General features: G+C 37.5%; 1 protein-coding gene across 6 annotated transcripts in view; it reads left to right on the forward strand.

The window, feature by feature from the left end:
- LOC132499744 (nesprin-1) overlaps positions 1 to 17917 on the forward strand; it is a 241489-nt gene that overhangs the window by 21307 nt on the left and 202265 nt on the right. For all 6 annotated transcript variants that reach the window (XM_060114303.1, XM_060114305.1, XM_060114307.1 and 3 more), the window contains 11 exons: positions 1304 to 1621; positions 2323 to 2478; positions 2634 to 2804; positions 3431 to 3757; positions 5037 to 5189; positions 5499 to 5666; positions 7826 to 8002; positions 9957 to 10103; positions 13249 to 13374; positions 14694 to 14870; positions 16171 to 16436. In XM_060114303.1, coding sequence (XP_059970286.1) covers positions 1304 to 1621; positions 2323 to 2478; positions 2634 to 2804; positions 3431 to 3757; positions 5037 to 5189; positions 5499 to 5666; positions 7826 to 8002; positions 9957 to 10103; positions 13249 to 13374; positions 14694 to 14870; positions 16171 to 16436 — 2186 coding nt within the window. The remainder of the gene's footprint in view (positions 1 to 1303; positions 1622 to 2322; positions 2479 to 2633; positions 2805 to 3430; positions 3758 to 5036; positions 5190 to 5498; positions 5667 to 7825; positions 8003 to 9956; positions 10104 to 13248; positions 13375 to 14693; positions 14871 to 16170; positions 16437 to 17917) is intronic.

Genomic DNA, 17917 nt, shown 5'->3' on the forward strand with positions numbered 1-17917 from the left:
ATAAGATTTTATTGGAACACAGCCACACCTGTTCATATATGTAGCGTCTATGGCTGCTTTGGCACCACAATGGCAAGGTTAGGCAGTTAAGTACTTGCAGCAGAGATTGTGTGGCTCACAAAGCCTAAAATATTTACTGACCAACCCTTTATGGAAAAAGTTTGCCAAACCCTGAATTAAGGAAAGAGATTGTACAAAATTACCTTTAAAAAATTTTAGGAATTTTGGAATAAAATTTCTGTTTGTCATCATTTTGATTAATACTTTACCATATAAATTGTTCTTCTTTTCCATTTACAATACATTCATATTACAACATTCTTGGAGTGATATCATAGCTGAGGACAAATGTATTCAATAGTCTGAACCATATAAGATTGCTATTTCTATGGGTAAAAGTGGTCAGTTGTGAGCAATTTCGTTGGTATTAAAGATTTTTTAATAATATTGTATTCTGACTAAATATGTTGGCACTTTTAACATTCTTGGTAGGATATGACTTGGCCCCTTTCAACTTTAGATGATCAGATCAAGTAACACAAGTGTATAATACCGTTTTGCCAACAACTTTAAGGATATGAGTTTTTCTTTCTATAAAAAAAGTAGTTTATGCTCTTCAAGACTTGGTTCATACTAAATTTATAGGGTAAATTTCTGGGACTTATGCTTTGGTGGAGAGAAATGTATTTGTACCTAGGAGTACCTGATGGGCAGGTGTGATAATTCAGCCTTCCAGGTTTGTATGCCCTGTACCCTCCAGGGCCAACTTCTCTTTGCCAACGCATTCCCTAGAACATCTTTGGCAAAGGCTCCCTCCTTAGCAAAAACAAGGTCCATTGTTCCCTTCTCAACCACACATGTAGCACTGATCCCATTCAATGTCAAAGCAAGAAACCTTAGGCTCTTTAAACAGATTAGGAGCCAAAAAAAGCCTAGGTTATTATATTAAACAATAACCCTTTAATCGCAGTGTTTTTTGCCTGTAGGATGAAAAGCCAAATTTCAGACACTGCTTCTAAGATGACTGAGAAAAATATTTCTCTCGGTGTGTGTATTTGTGTGTATATGTGTGCATTCTGATTAATTTAACTGGAAATATTTCAGAATGTTTTTCCTGACTTGGGAGACAGTATTCAGTTTTCGGTACATATTTTTTTGTTTAAGTCAGAATCAAAGCATTCTTTCCTAACGTGAAGTTTTCTTGAAGCCAGCGTGAAGGGCACAGTTGGCTTGAGTGAGACATGATCACCTACATGGATGTAAAATATGAGTGAGGTGTGGCAGCCATACCTTTCCCCTACAGGAGCTCCAGGTGCACTGTGCAGAGGGGCAGGCCCTGTTGCATTCAGTGTTGCACGCCAGAGAGGAAGTGATACCATCGGGCATCCCCCAGACGGAGGACCGGGCATTAGAGTCTCTCCGGCAGGACTGGCAGGCTTACCAGCAGAGGCTGTCCGAGACCCGAACTCAGTTCAATAATGTAGTCAACAAATTGAGACTGATGGAACAAAAGTTTCAGCAAGTAGACGAGTGGCTAAAAGCAATGGAGGACAAAGTGAGTCTCAGAAGTGGACGTCAGTCTAACCGGGCAGCCAAGGAGATACAATTACATCAGATGAAGGTACAACAAATGTAAATTCCTCATCTTTGTCAAAGTAGCAGTTGCCTTGCATAATTTGTTTCCTTAAAATATTTAGTAACTTTTGGTCCAAGGTTTAGCTTTTGCAAAATCTCTTTCTACTTGCAATGAAATTTGATGTACATTATAATGGAGCATTCTTCTATCAGCAATTATTTATTAGAATCCTAAGGCAGTCTAGTTTAATGAAGTATTTTATATTTTCTTCCCAAGCTTTATTACCTTGCTTGGTAAAGATACATGAATGCTAGTGTTGCAATAATTTCTTTATGGCTCTGATTTGAAATTGCTCTAATATACTACATTGACATAATACTTGAAAATTAATTTTATTCAAATTTTTATGTAGAGTCAGTGCACATGATCAAAATAATCCTTAGGCCTCTGGAACTTCTTTTCCTTATTCATCTATTTTAAAATTTATCTAAGTACAACAAAAGATATAAAAATATATGTAATATAGGCAGAAAAGCACTCAAACTCATTAAGTGTACAGTTTTTATCATGTTACTGGAATTACATTTTCATGAAGGTTTTATGTGAAGTATTTTCAAAATTACATCACAGAATAAGTATATTGTAACAATACACTAAAATCGTTTTCTAGTAAGAAGATACATTTATTTGTCTTACTCAAGAATCTGTAAGATTGAACCTTTCCCTCCAATATTGTGTCATTTCAGAAGTGGCATGAAGAAGTCACTGCGTACAGAGATGAAGTTGAAGAAGTGGGAGCCAGAGCCCAGGAGATCCTGGATGAGAGCCACGTGAGCAGCCGAATGGGCTGCCAGGCCACCCAGCTGACGTCCAGATACCAAGCCCTTCTCCTCCAGGTGCTGGTGAGTGGGCCACCCCTGCTCATCATAGGCCAGCAAACTTCACAAGCCAGATGTTCTTCCTTTCGCTAACTTCCAGTGAAGATAATACGTGTTTATCAAGAAAGGCACTGGCACAGGTCTTTAATCACTGTTCAATTGTGTTTCTTCTTTCAAAGGAACAAATAAAATTCCTGGAGGAAGAGATCCAGAGTTTGGAGGAATCAGAATTATCTTTAAGTTCCTATTTGGATTGGTACAGCTCTACTCACAAAAACTTCAAGAATGTGGCTGCCAAAATTGATAAAGTAGATAAAGTGATGATGGGGAAAAAAATGAAGACATTGGAGGTAGGCATGCAAATATCAGGCTTGTCTCCCAACCCTTCTTTTTTCATGAGCTGTTCCTGTCTCTGGCGTAGAATTGGGAGTGCGTGTGTTTATCCCCGCCCAGTATGATTGTTGATCCTTGGCTCATCATTTCACTCTAAATTCCAAGTTATAATCTCTTAAGCCAAAACTGGCTTTCATTTATTTGTGTTGTGAAGTTATTTCAATGTCTTACACATGGCTGCGCACGAAATTCTTAACTAAGTTCCAGTTTGACACTAACTATTAAAGAAAAAAAATATCTCAAATTCATGGCACTGTGCGTTAATAGAGTTTTAACTCAGATCTATAGGAGCACTGTTAAGGACAAGAGAAACATCAAGTTCTTCCTTAAGTCTCTGATTTGGAAATGATATGCTGATCAAGATTTTAAAAGACCTATGCTGAAGTAAAGAAGATTCCTGATTGCTGGCATGCCAAATCTGGTTATAAACTTCAAAAAACATATTTTAAGGAGAAATCAGTGGACTCAAGAATGGGACTTCAAAGGCTGTTCTTTAAAAGGAAAGAAATAATGCTAAGTTATTTGCATTTATTTGTTTGTTTATTCATTTGTTTGTTTGTATTTGCCTCCCACTTTTTCTCAGGGTTTGCTAAAAGACATGGAGAAAGGCCACAGTTTGCTCAAATCAGCCCGAGAGAAAGGAGAGAGGGCTCTTACATACTTGGAAGATAGTGAGGCAGAGACGTTAAGAAAAGAGATCCATGACCACGTGGAACAGTTGAAGGAACTGACCAGCACTGTCCGGAAGGAGCACATGACTCTGGAAAAAGGCCTTCATTTAACGAAGGAATTCTCAGATAAATACAAAGCACTAACTCAGTGGATAGCAGAATACCAAGAAATCCTACACATTCCTGGAGAACCCAAAATGGAATTATATGAGAAAAAAGCTCAACTATCTAAATACAAGGTAGTGTGTTGTTACTAAGTGACAGATGCACGAGGACGTCACGTGGGACTGAGCTGGTGGGGTGTGATTCCTGGTTTGTGTCACCCTTAGTGAGTGCTAGAAAAAGTCCTTAACGTGCCTATTCTGCTGGCGGGGAGTGGTATAGATTTATTTGGCTGGAAACACTACATCAGACTTATTTTTCCATTCAGGAATTTTATTTGTCTGATATTCAAAGGTTGTATCAGTAAATGGAGATCTGTTCTGACAGTGTGATCCAGGTATGTGGATCCTCCAGAAAAACCTTCTTGGCATTAGGATCTCACACCTACAGATTTTGTCTTTCATGTAGAGTCTTTCCTTCATCTTTTGGTACAGAAGGCCTATAAACTGACCTGTGGTAAATTCAAAATGAGACATTATACTTCTAAGAAAATGAATTCTAATTAACCAACTGTAGTTAAACATCTTAGAAATTAATTTTTGAAAGAATAAATGGTGATGTGGATATCACTATACATGCTGTAGATATAAATATTTCACATGCTCAAATCTGTGAAACAGTTATTGAAGCTTATACATGGAATAGTCTGTTTTCTAAATTTGACCCAAATTATTTAGCGATATTCTTTAAGAATTACAGTGTGATGGCTTGCCTCAAAGCTTTTCCTGTCGGAAGCTTTTTCCTACTCCAGCCAGTATGTCTATTCCTGTCCTTGGTTCTTCTGCCTAGCCTGACAGTGTGTCTTTGAAGGTGTTATATAAGAATCACACTACTTCTTCTTTTTTAGTTCCCTCTGAGTTCTTTATATATTTTTTTTCTTTTTTTTTAGTTCTTGATATATTTAGATAGCACTTTTAGGCCATCATAGCAACATTGCAACTGGAATTTGTCTCCCAGTCTTCACATCCAGCTCAAGCTGCTATTGACTTCACGAGTCAAAATCAAAAGATAGCACATCGCTCCCTTCATAGAGAATTAAGGTTTATTTCTCTGCCGAAAGGAATGAGCTAGAAGCCAGCAATATGAACCATGTTAAATTTAGCTGAATGTAATTCTTTTCCATACTTCTCTCTGAGCATGTGAAGGGCTATTTGATGTCTTACTTTTACTCTGTATTGAAAAACTGTATTAACCATAAAAAGGCATTCTCTCTTTATTGCTCTATACTTATTAATTTTTAAAGTATATGACAGGCCTTTATGTGAAGTAGATAAACTTATACATGCCAACGTATATGTATATATTCACCTTGATCACATAGATGAGCTGGCTCTTGTTTTTTCTTTGTAATTCAAGTCACTTCAACAAACGGTGTTGTCCTATGAACCATCAGTAAAATCAGTGAGAGAAAAAGGCAAAGCCCTCCTGGAGCTGGTGCAGGATGTTACTTTAAAGGACAAAATAGATCAACTTCAAAGTGATTACCAGAACCTCTGCAGTGCAGGAAAAGTAAGGAGTGATCAGAAATTCAATACAAATATGTGTATTTGCCACAAAGGGGGTCCTGACTCCTTTTTATCTGTCAGAAAATTTTAAGGCCTGGTATGGGTCAATATTTTTCCTTTTATTCAGATGGGCATTTTAAATGGCGAAATGACTTTGTGGGTTGTGTTGTATCTTTTTTTTTCCGTTCCTAGTAAGTTTCTGATGTGTGTAACTCTACCTACCCTATGAGTTGTCCTGGGCTTTTAAAAATATGAAAGTTTTGAGTTGATTTTTGGCTTGAAAATCACTTCTAACGGCCACCTGGCTTCACAGGAGCATGTTTGCTGTCTCGAGGTGAAAGTCAGAGACCACGAAGATTACAACAGTGAGCTCCAAGAAGTGGAAAAGTGGCTGCTGCAGATGTCAGGAAGGTTAGTGGCACCCGACCTCATGGAGACAAGCAGTCTAGAGACGGTTACCCAGCAACTGGCCCACCACAAGGTATGCCTGAGCTTTAAAGAGCTGAAGAATACAGGGTGGCTTCAGCAGGTGTGCCATGTGTATGTGCGTGCGTGTGTGTGTGAGCGCACGCATGCACCTCTCTGGGTCGTAATGACTGCACCTAAAGAATCAGGTCTGAGTCTCAAGAATGACTGATAATTGAGAACAGTTCAATTTAATATTTAAGTGACTAACAACGGCTGAATCTTGGCATTCACCTTCTGAACATATTGTAGCGTTTTTCCCAGCCAATAGTTTTTCATTGCAGAATACAATCTTTAGGGAGTAATTTATCAAAGAGAAATTATCTTTATTTTAGAAAAGTATAGCCAAAGATAGGGTACAAAAATAATAGTCAAAGAGTCTGGGTTCTAGCCAGACTGTCTTCTTCCTAACTGGGGGGACTTAGCCTCTCTGCGCCTCCTTTTTCTCCTCTGTTAAGGGTGATAATGACACCAGCCCCATCACATAGCTGTTGTGGTCATCACGGGAGATAATGTATGTGAAAGTATCTTGTAAACTATAAAGTACAGTACTGATATGTGGTGTTAGTATATTTATTAATATGTATTTTTAGTAATTATATGTGCCAGATGACAGATGTCATATAGTCACAATTTTATGGAGCAATTTTGGTGAGTTTAATGGGAAACTGATTTTTAATTGTCACGTGGTAAATATCTAGTCGTGTGTCTTAGGAAGACCAGTTAACCATTCTGGGCTTCAGGATTCCTATAGGAGAAAATTTTATTTAGCAAATACCAACAGAAAATTAACTACATGATATAGTCTATTTGGCACTGAGAAAATACCCTCAGTAACCTCATGATGTAGTGGTTCCATTCCAGCTCGGAGACAAAATGTTTCTTTTCAATATGGCATATATAATAACTGTTAACCCAGCACCACTGGAAAAAAAGTGGTGGACCCTGGGCTACTGAAGGACCACCTGGTTTCCTTTAGATGTATTGATGTGTCAACCCAGGAAACTTTGTGTTGGAATGTCCCTTGTCATCAGCATTGTAAGGAAATTAGAACCTGATTTGAAAAAGTTGGTTCCTGCTCTCTAAGTGATCTTGTGAGAACACTCACTAGAGAACACAGGTGGGCATAGTGGTGTGTGTGAACTGGAATCAGGCAGAGACGGGCCCAAAGCTGGGGGCTGTGCCATTTACTACTTGTGAAAACTTGAACATGGTTTTTCTTTTCTTTTCGGCTGCATTGGGTCTTCATTGCTGTGCACAGGCTTTTTCTAGTTGTGGCGAGCAGGGGCTATTCTTCACTGCAGTGCGCGGGCTTCTCATTGCAGTGGCTTCTCTTGTTGCGGAGCACAGGCTCTAGGTGCACAGGCTTCAGTAGTTGTGGCTCACGGGCTATAGAGCGCAGGCTCAGTAGTTGTGGCACACGGGCTTAGTTACTCCACGACATTTGGGATCTTCCCTGACCAGGGCTCGAACCTGTGTCCCCTGCATTGACAGGTGGATTCTTAACCACTGTGCCACCAGGGAAGTCCCTTGAACATGTTTTATAACATCTCTGTGCTTCAATCTCCTCATCTGTAAAACAATAGCAATAATGCACATTTATCCGGGCTTATATATAGTCCCTGCACTATACCAGGTGCTTAATAAATGGTAAGTGATAATGGTTGTTTTTATTTTTATCAATATAAGTATTATTAGATGTAACTTAGATATTACATAATTTAGACATTCGATTATTACATAAATCAGATATCATATTAGATAAATTAGACATTAGTAAATTAGATTAAGTTGTAATTAGATTATTTTAGATATAAATTATACCAGAATTATAACTTATAGAGTTGAAAAATGTATTAACATCCTTCTTGCTGGTAATAATACCATGGAGCAGATCTCTAACTGAGATCAGCCTCATGAAATCACTTAAAGATTAGTTCATTATTCGTATGTAACTCAATCCATTAAATTCATTAACTTTTCCCATTGGAGTATCTCTGAAAATATACTTTTTTTTTTCATTTGTTGATATGGTAACCAAGGCAAATTGCAAAACTCTTTTAAAAACATTTTAAACAGTGAAATGATTGATCTTTAACTTTCTGTTTGATGAATAGATTATTTAAAGACTAAAAATGGATTGAGAACTCAGTACTCGTTCCGTTTTTTTTGTAGGCAATGATGGAAGAAATTGCTGGTTTTGAAGACCGTTTGAACAACCTTAAAATTAAAGGCGACAATTTGATCAGCCAGTGTGCAGACCACCTCCAAGCGAAACTTAAACAAAATGTACACGCTCATCTGCAGGGCACAAAGGATAGTTACTCAGCCATCTGCAGTACAGCCCAGAGGGTGAGTACCACTGGAACACTCTAGAATGATGAAGAATTAAGGAGAAAAACTGTGCAAACTGGAGGTTTTTAAAAATAGTTTTTGTGCTTCAGTCTTTGGGATCGTTTTGGTGTTTTTCCAGACAGAAAATAAGAGGATAGATTTCATAGTCTCTATGTGAATATAGAACTAACATATCATATATTTGATTGATGTGATGAAGTGGCGAATTTCAGACATGTGGTTTTATGCAATCCCTTTATTCCATGAACTGATTATGAAAAAATTTTTAATTTTGTTTGTTTTTATTTGCACACCATCAATAATGCTTCTATCTAATTTGCCGTTTATTCTATGACATCAAAATAAGTTTATTCTGTAAGTCACACAATAATTATTTCTTTTTAACTCTATGCAGCCCAGGTTCTACTCTAATTCAGTATTTTTATGTATTCATATAGAAATTGAGAAAAGAAGTAAGCACCAATTTCGAGGTATACTTCAGTGGGTATCCCTCCAATAAAATGGAATCCTTAATGTTATAGATATAAGTCTAAGATAAATAAGAATTGCCCTTTTAACAATTAAGTAAAATTAGTGGATTACTCTTTATTATTCTGGAATTTATAAATGACACTGAGAAGAGTCCATCTATTTTTGTTACTGGGCTATTTAGTAAGAACTGGAGAAATACAAGTGACATGGGGAGAATTATCTGTGTTCATCACGCTAGTAAAAAAAATGCTGGGTGACATTAGTTGATCCCTAGACTTGGAAAATCCACCTTCAAAAAGTTAATTAAAAAGAGGGATAAAACAAATAATTGCAGATGATGACAAAGGGGAAAAGGGGGTGAGACAAGAAAAACAGCAGCATGGAGCTTTCTGGTGAGCTCATTTGTTCACTCACTCAACAGAGATTTCTTAGCACTGTCTTTGTAGCAGGCTTTTTCTGTGCATTAGGGACACAGCATTTTTTTTTTAATTAGTAAATGTTTGAAAGACAAGCATATTTTAAAAATAAACTTTTAAAAAGTCGATGAAATTCTAAGAACAGAGTCAGAATCTTATAATTAAACTTTGCAAAAATGTTAAAGAAAGCAAAATACCTTTTTTCTTTTTAGTTCTGCTTGGAATAAAAATAAATAAGGGATAGTCCTAATATCAGATAAAAATGAGTAATTTAATAGATGACAGAGAAAAGCAGAATTCAATTACTGCTTCTGTTGTCTCAATAAGGAAAGAAAAGCCAGTCTAACCTCATAGTCTTTTTTTCTTTCTTTTGTTTTTGATGAAGAGTTTGCTCAGAAAACATCATAGGTATATTTTACCTTGATTTCAAGGAAACACATAATAGTTTCTCAACATGTCTTTGTGGATAAAATGGAAATTGCTTGGCTGGTTGAGGATTAAGTAACTGAATAGATGCATTAGAAAATGTCTGGGTTATTCTAGATTAGTGTTGTCCTGGAATGTAACTTCCAAGATGAAATGAGGGCATCAAACTCTCCCCTCCCCTGTGTTATAATTTAGTTCCAATTTACCCTACCCCTAAAACAGAAGCTTTTCAGTTAGAGAAATATTGGTTATCTTTTCATGAGCTGGCATTTTATTTTTACTTTTAGTTTCTAGTTTAAATGAAAAGGACAGTATTTATACTATGGGGGAAAGCTGCAAAAACTTTTGATTTATGTTTGACCAATTTACTTCAAAGATTTTATGTATTCTAACACATTTCTAGCGTTACATAACCCTGCCCACCTTGTCTTTCCATGAACAGGATATTATGTTGTAATGTGTGGGTTGAGAAGTTATAAACTGGGAACATATGCAGACTCCATAGATATGTGTCTGGTTTTGGGGGGCATGGTGGGGAGAGGGATCCATTTAAAGTGGACTTGTTTCATTTGCTTCCAGTGATCTTTTTAGAGATATAAAACAGCTCTCACAACCACAGCATGATTGTTCTGTCTCAGGTGTACCAGAGTCTGGAACATGAACTTCAGAAGCAGGTTAGTCGACAAGACACCCTGCAGCAGTGCCAGGCCTGGCTTTCTGCAGTCCAGCCCGATTTAAAGCCAAGCGCACATCCCCCTCTCAACAGGGCAGAAGCCGTTAAGCAGGTAGTTTGTGATTCCTGAAAGCTTATGTTATGCTGTGATTCATTCATTTGATGAAAACATGTTAAGTACCTCTTATGTGCCAAATTGTGCTGGTTGCTGGAGATACAAAAGTATAAATAAGGTCTGAGCTTGATTCCAGTCAAGTCCACATTCTAACCAGGAAGACGGACGCACAACTGAGGTCAATCTGGTAGAATAAATAGGGCATGGGCACTGTAGCCAAAAGATCGATTCCAGTACCTGCTCAACAGGGTGACCATGGGTAAATCACTGAATTTCTCTGAGCCTCAGTGTTCTAATAGGTAAAGTGATTATAAGTATGCTTGCTTCTGAAAGTTATGAAGAAATTCAAGTGTTGTACCGCAGTGTACATGATTTGTAAACAGAAAAGCAAAATTAGCCTCTCCTGCATTTTTTGGCACAAAATGAGGTGCTTATTAAATAATTATTGAATGAATGCTGAATGAATTATTAATTGTTATCATGTGAAAGGAACCTATGGCATATTAATTTGACATCTACATGCTTAAAATGTTGCTGCTGAGACTTCATCAGAATATTTGAGGGATGTTTTTAAATTTTTTGTACTAAGCAACTTTTCTATGTAGTGCAAAGAATATATTTTAAAGGAATTTAGTTGTAAAGGTTGCTGCCAGGTAGGAAGTAATGCAAAAATTCAATTTTTTTTGCCTCAAACTGATATTAAAATAATATGCTTGTTCATTTGGTCCGCTTAGAGAATATGTGCAGTTAATACGTCCCCCAAAGTATACTTTCTGGCGTAAATGACTTACATTATTTAAGTCATGAAATGGCTCACAGAAGTGCATGTATTACACCTTATAAAAAATAGAATATGGGGCTTCCCTGGTGCTGCAGTGGTTGAGAGTCCGCCTGCTGATGCAGGGGACATGGGGTCGTGCCCCGGTCCGGGAAGATCCCACATGCCGCAGAGCAGCTGGGCCCGTGAGCCATGGCCGCTGAGCCTGCGCGTCCGGAGCCTGTGCTCTGCAATGGGAGAGGCTGCAACAGTGAGAGGCCCGCGTACAAAAAAAAAAAAAAAAATAGAATATAGACAAATCAAACATGGTTCTCCTTGAATCAAGAAATGAAATAAAGATTGTCTGTATTCTGCTTTTTCATTAGACTGTGAGCTTTCTTGGGTCATTCATTGTCTTGTGGCTGTTTGTTTCCAATGTACTTTATTCAGAACAATCCAGACCAAAGTTTGATTCTTCTCCTTTGTTCCCCAAAAAAGAAGTAAAAGGGAGGGAGAAAATAACATTAATCCCAATGACCTTCCGCTAGAACAGGAAATTTCCTCCAGCTACCGGCATTAGCTGTGGTTGCAGGAGGATGCTGATCCTTCCTGGGGCCCAGATTCAGTGACTGTATGGTTCATTGTTTTGCTTTCTGCCCCCTTCACACTGCTTCTCAAAATGGGCTGCCCCCTTTTGGAAGCAACAGAGAAAGGAATTAGAAGTATTGGAAACACCTGGACCTCAGTTCTGATGAGGAAGAGGTTTTTTGTTGTTTCTTTTTGGTTTTGTTTTGCTTTGTTTTGATCAGTCTTTCCTTTGGCAAGTACTGCTTTCATGTAAAGTCGAGCAGGTCCTGGGTCATTAGTTAGCTTGGATGTGTCACTGGAGAATTCCACTACTGACAGGGTGTCAGACTCTGGTCAGGCTTTGATTGGCTGCAGTTGAATTTGGTCAGGGTCCCAGGGTGCGTCATGGATCCCCAGTGCCTCCCACATGGTAAACGCTCAATACATATGTAATGATAATATGGTCCTCACTACCATTAGTCAATGACAGACTGATTTGATTCCATTAAGAATGTCATTTGTTTTCATAAGGCATGATGTGAATTTGGGGGAATGAGAAAAAGTACTATCAGATTTACCCTTGAAATTGATTTTTAGCAAAAATCTTTCATAACTGTTTTGTCATTGACAATCAACAAGCTGCTCCCAATGCTTTTGGAATCAGGCCAACTGTATACATTTTAAAATAAATCATTATTTTTTTAAAGTTAAAATATTTATAAAATAAAAATTCGGATATTTCATTCTCTTCTCATTTCCAAAGGCTGTTTGGGACAGATAACTTTCTCTGAGCCATGGGTACCTGATGGGATGGTTTTGGTTAATGGCTAATGATACTAATTGGAAGTGAAACACCAGTCAGTTTGTGCAGCGGATAAAAGTTTAGGTGCTACTTTCTACTTAATGGGAAATTGATCCGTATTTGTTACATTTATGTGAGAAAGATGTGTCTAGGCAACCCACACAGCTTAGAGGAAATATACTGAGATGAGTCAAAAAGTTAGGCTCCATTATTAGCTATGATTTTGGAAGATCACCTGCTGTTTCTGTAGATCAACTTTCTCCCATACAACTTGCAGTCAATACCTCCTTCCCCATTAATCACAAAGACGGAGTAAGAGAAAGCCACTTCTCACCACCTCTACCACCCATCGCCCTGCATCAGGCCATCATCACTTCCCATCCTGCAGTAGCCTGACAACTGGGGATGCCAATTCCGTCCCTGGTTGGGGAACTAGGATCCCACATGCCACGTGGCAACTAAGCCCATGCACCACAACTAGAGAGCCTGCGTGCTTCAACTACAGGCTCTGGAGCCCACACACCACAACTACAGAAGCCCACGCTCTCTGGAATCCGTGTGCCACAACTACTGAGCCCGTACACCACAACTAGAGAGAAGCCCGTGCACCGCAATAAAAGATCCCACATGCCGCAAAGAAGACCCGATGCAGCCAAAAATAAATAAATAAATATTAAAAAAAAAAGAAAAGAAAAGAAAACAAGCTAGAATGTGAACAGAGAATCTGGGAAAACTGTGGAAGTTTCTTGGTTGTTCCCCTTTCCCAGACCATACAGGCTAATTAGAGTAAGAAACAGCTGGTGGACGACTGGCTCCCTGCCAGTGTGTTTGGAAAGCTTTCTTTTGAGTAACTAATATATGTCATTTACAACAATGGTGAAAATACTGAGCATAGCAAGTTTATTTTTGAAATGTCAACAAAATACCACAAATGGTACAAATATTTGCTATCTAAGTATAGCATGCATCTCTTTCACTCTGACAAGTTTTTTTTTTTCCTTTTTTTGTTTTTTCAGGTCAAACACTTCAGAGCTTTGCAGGAACAGGCAAGGACCTACTTGGATCTCCTTTGCACCATGTGTGACTTGTCAAACTCTTCAGTGAAAACCACAGCAAAAGACATTCAACAAACAGAACAAATGGTAAAAGTTAAAAAAGGACATTGGATATATCTGACTATATTCTCTTGCTTGAATGTTAGATGTGAAAAAAGTTTTCTCTTTGGGGTATTCTTGCTATAATGCTCCTACAAGCATTATAATAAATATGTATTGAATTTCAACTAAGTCACAGAGAAGTAGGCACACTCTAATACTGATGCCACTGAATTGGAAGTGAAATATTTAGTCCCATTGAACTGCTAAACATTCGCACCTCTTTCCTCTTCTCTTTTCTCCTCAATTACCATTCTCTCTTCCTCTTTTCCTATTTTTTCACTCATTTTTTTCTTTTCTCCTTTTCCATTGTTTTCTTTCGGTCATATTTAGTGTGAAAGGGCCTCCTGACCCTTCCTATTAGGATGGCAAACATCTGTCATGACCCTTCTAATTCATTGGCAGTGCCTGAGTGTGGTGTTGAGAAGAATTGTGAAGCTGTATCTGGGCCCTTTGGACAGTGTTGTGATGAGTTAGCAGTACCTGTCTGCAGCAGACAGATGGCGCCACAGAGCCCGTGTGTTTGCTGCTGCTGCCTTAAACTCTGGAACACAACATGTTTGGATTAAAAAAAAAAAAAGACTTGGTTTTGTTATTTAACTGATTAATATTCCAGAATAGTAAAATGATCTAAAGGAAAAAATAATGAAGAAATTAAGATAATTAAATAATTATAGATATTAAAATAATTAAACTAACATATGTTTTTTTACTTTTATGTTTTATTACATTACCAAAGCAAGTCTGTATTTAAATCCTTAAGAAAGATGATATAGCTCCTATATTTTTTTTACAGAAATGATTTATCGAAATAAGTTATATGATTTCAAAAACCAGTGAAGCAGATCTAAACATATATCTAAAATGTTAATAACTCAGTGTTCTATAAGAAGTATCAGCAACTGTGCACTAGAGGACAATATAAGTCTTTTCTAGTTAACCCCAAGACCAAATTGATGACTCAGTCAAACAGATGTATCCACTGAAATGCCCAATGTGAAAAACCATTAGGGCAGCTTCTGACCTAATAAATTGTTAAAACTTCTAGACCTTCACAGTATTGATTGAAATCATATGGCATAAGTCTCAGACATGTGAAGTCTTTAGAAAACCTAAATATAAAATCTGTTCTTCTTGAAGCAAATAAAGAATTCTTTTTGGATTTATCACTCATGTGTGTGTATGTGTGTGTGTGTGTGTGTGTGTGCGTGCGTGCACCTGTGTTGGCCTGTGTACATGGACAGGCTGATTCATTGAACATAAATGTTTCTGTCCATTGCTAACTTTTGCCTCTGTGTTTTCTCCAGATTGAACAAAGGCTTGCCCAGGCACAGAACTTAACTCAGGGCTGGGAAGAGATCAAGCACATGAAGGCTGAGCTTTGGATTTACCTCCAGGATGCCAATCAGCAGCTGCAGAATATGAAGAGGAGGCACTCAGAACTGGAGCTAAATATTGCACAGAACATGGTGTCTCAAGTAAAGGTAGGAATTAACGTGCCTCCAGGGGAGCTAGAGGAGACCAGGATGGGTGTATGTCAATCAATCCTTACACATAGTTATTTAAGGAATGAGATAGAACAACTTTCATTTGGTGCCAGAAAAATATAGCTCAGAAAGTGAACATTCAGATATTTTCTTGGAGCTCCAGTTGGCCACTTGCATTGAAGGACATTCACTCTGTACCTTATTTTTGAATAAAGAACTGTGGTTTAGCTAGCAGAACCAGAAGACTCTGCCATTAAACAAACATGAAGCCTTATTATTCATTAACTTTTCATCACAATATTGCTAAAGCTGTTGGATTTATCAATTTATTAAATATATATTTAATATATACAATATATTAACATACAACTGATTTAAAAACCAATAAAATATTTATATAATTTAAAATATAATAGAAAACTATTATAAGTATATTAACTTGATTGGAAGTTGTACCAGATTATTTTTTTTAAGAATTCTTTTTTTTTAATTAATTTATTTTATTTTTGGCTGCATTGGGTTTTTGTTGCTGTGTGTGGGCTTTCTCTAGTTGCAGCGAGCGGGGGCTACTCTTCGTTGCAGTGCGCAGGCTTCTCACTGCGGTGGCTTCTCTTGTTGTGGAGCACGCGCTTTAGGCACGTGGGCTTCAGTAGTTGTGGCATGCGGGCTCAGTAGTTGTGGTTCACGGGCTCTAGAGCGCAGTCTCAGTAGTTGTGGCACATGGGCTTAGTTGCTCCGTGGCATGTGGGATCTTCCCCAACCAGGGCTCGAACCCGTGTCCCCTGCACTGGCAGGTGGATTCTTAACCACTGTGCCACCAGGGAAGCCCTGTACTAGATTTTTAACAAACCTTAACATTTATTTTTTCTCTGTGACAATCAGCTACTTTTATTTTCTACTGGGATATTGTTTGCATATGCAGAAAGAAGAATGGAAAGGATATAAATTAGATTTTGTTCTCAAAAGCATGAACTTTAAAAAATTTTAGAAAACTAAGGATGCACTTTAAGATAAAATATTAACTTTTTTCCTTAGTGGCTATAATACTGTTTCACATTTATCAGTTTTTCTTTATATTTTTCAAAGTAACACAAGAAAATACCACAGTACCCTCTGATTCTTAAACACTTGGAAATTTGTTCATAAGGAAGTATGATGATTTTAGATTTTCTCTTTGTCCCTCACTATACATTCTTCAATTACATAAAGTATTCAGAGGTATTGTATCTATGTCTCAATCTGTATTTATTTGGGGGGGGGTGTTATTCAACATTATTTTATTGTTGTTATCCTTTAGGATTTTGTTAAGAAACTACGGTGCAAACAGTCATCAGTGACCACTATTACAGAGAAGGTGGATGAGTTAACCAAGAAGCAGGAGTCTCCTGAACACAAGGAAATAAGTCATTTAAACGACCAGTGGCTGGATCTGTGCCTTCAGTCCAAAAATCTGTGCTTGCAAAGGGAAGAGGATTTCCAGAGAACACGAGATTACCACAACTGTATGAATGTCGTCGAAGTGTTCTTAGAAAAATTTACTACAGAATGGGATAACTTAGCCAGGTAACAGCAATTCTCCAGTAGGTCACCAAAATGCTAAGCCAGAAATTTCTTAATTTCCATAAAAATCAAAAATGTCTTTCTTACATTTTAAACATTCATTTTCTATCATTATAAATATTGATAAAACATTATTAAGAATCTGGTGTCATCTGTATCCATAATCATGATTTTCCTTGCTCAGTATTAATTTAAGCAGTGAGTAAAAGGAAAATATTTGAAAATGGCACCATTTCTACCTGCGACCTCAGGAATATTTCAAAGCTGTTACACTGTGAGTTCAAAGAATATCCCAAGAATATTTCTAGTTTTCATTACCAGTTATGGGACTATCATCTATGATTTCAGGACATGAATCCTTCTTGAATCTATAGTTCCATGGGTTTCTTGTCAATTCTGTAAAGTAACACATTCTATGTAATTCAGTCTAGTTTTGTCTTGTACTTGTGGTATTCTAGAACTTAGTGAACAATCTAAATTCAATTAATGTGTGTCTTATTTGATTTTATAGCAACTGAACCCCTCTTAACTTTTTCTTTGAAAAAGGATTCCCTCTCTCCCCCATACACTGAGTCATCATAGGGAAATCTTTCTATGCTCTGATCACTATAATTATTAAAACCTGTACTTCTTCTGCCCAGATTTATCAAGTTGTAGCAATTAAAACTGAAAACATTATTCTAGCTGTAGTTAAATTGTTAAATCATGGGGTTTTTTTTGTTTGGGGGTGTTTCTTTTTTGGAGGAGGTACACTACTTTCTGATTTGTTTACTTTTTCTTGATGCTCATCATTTTACTAATCTTTGAGATAAATCCAATATCAGCAAAAAACCATATTTCAGACGGACAATAGGCACCTCCATCTGGTTAACCCACAAACACCTCAGATCTAATACGTCCCGAACAGAACTCATCATATGGCCTCCCAACACTCTTCCTCATACTTGAGAACTAATAGTTTTGTAAGTGAAAAAGACTCTAAGATTGAATTTTCTCATATGTGTTTTGTAGTCAAAGGGATGAGAATTCTTTGCATTTCACAGTTATTTCTAAAGGTTTCTAATGGTAAACAGAAAATATCTAAGTTCCACACATGAGCAGCTGTTAGAGCCATTGGTTATTTCTTACACATGGTATACCATCTAGCACTGGATTGTTTACTGGAGCTTCTTCTCACAGGAAAGCACATCAATCACAGATCACTTAATTTCTCTGAGTGCCTTTCAAGAATGCAGTAGATCAGTGTTTCTCAATATTTAGTGTTTCCACAAATCATCAAGGGAACTTGTTAATATGCAGATCCTGCTCAGTCGCTGAGAGTCAGAGGAAGAAGCTAAAGTACACCTCAGATGTGATGAGAGGGTAGCCTTAGCTACAAGAAGTATCTGGGCAACCTATCTTGGTTCAACTTCTGCTATGGAAATATATGGGTCTTACATTCCATAATAATTATAGCATCTCTATCAATAAGCCCTGAATTGAAC

Source organism: Mesoplodon densirostris, chromosome 12 (assembly GCF_025265405.1).
Source record: "Mesoplodon densirostris isolate mMesDen1 chromosome 12, mMesDen1 primary haplotype, whole genome shotgun sequence".
In the NCBI taxonomy this organism is placed as follows: Eukaryota; Metazoa; Chordata; class Mammalia; order Artiodactyla; family Ziphiidae; genus Mesoplodon; species Mesoplodon densirostris.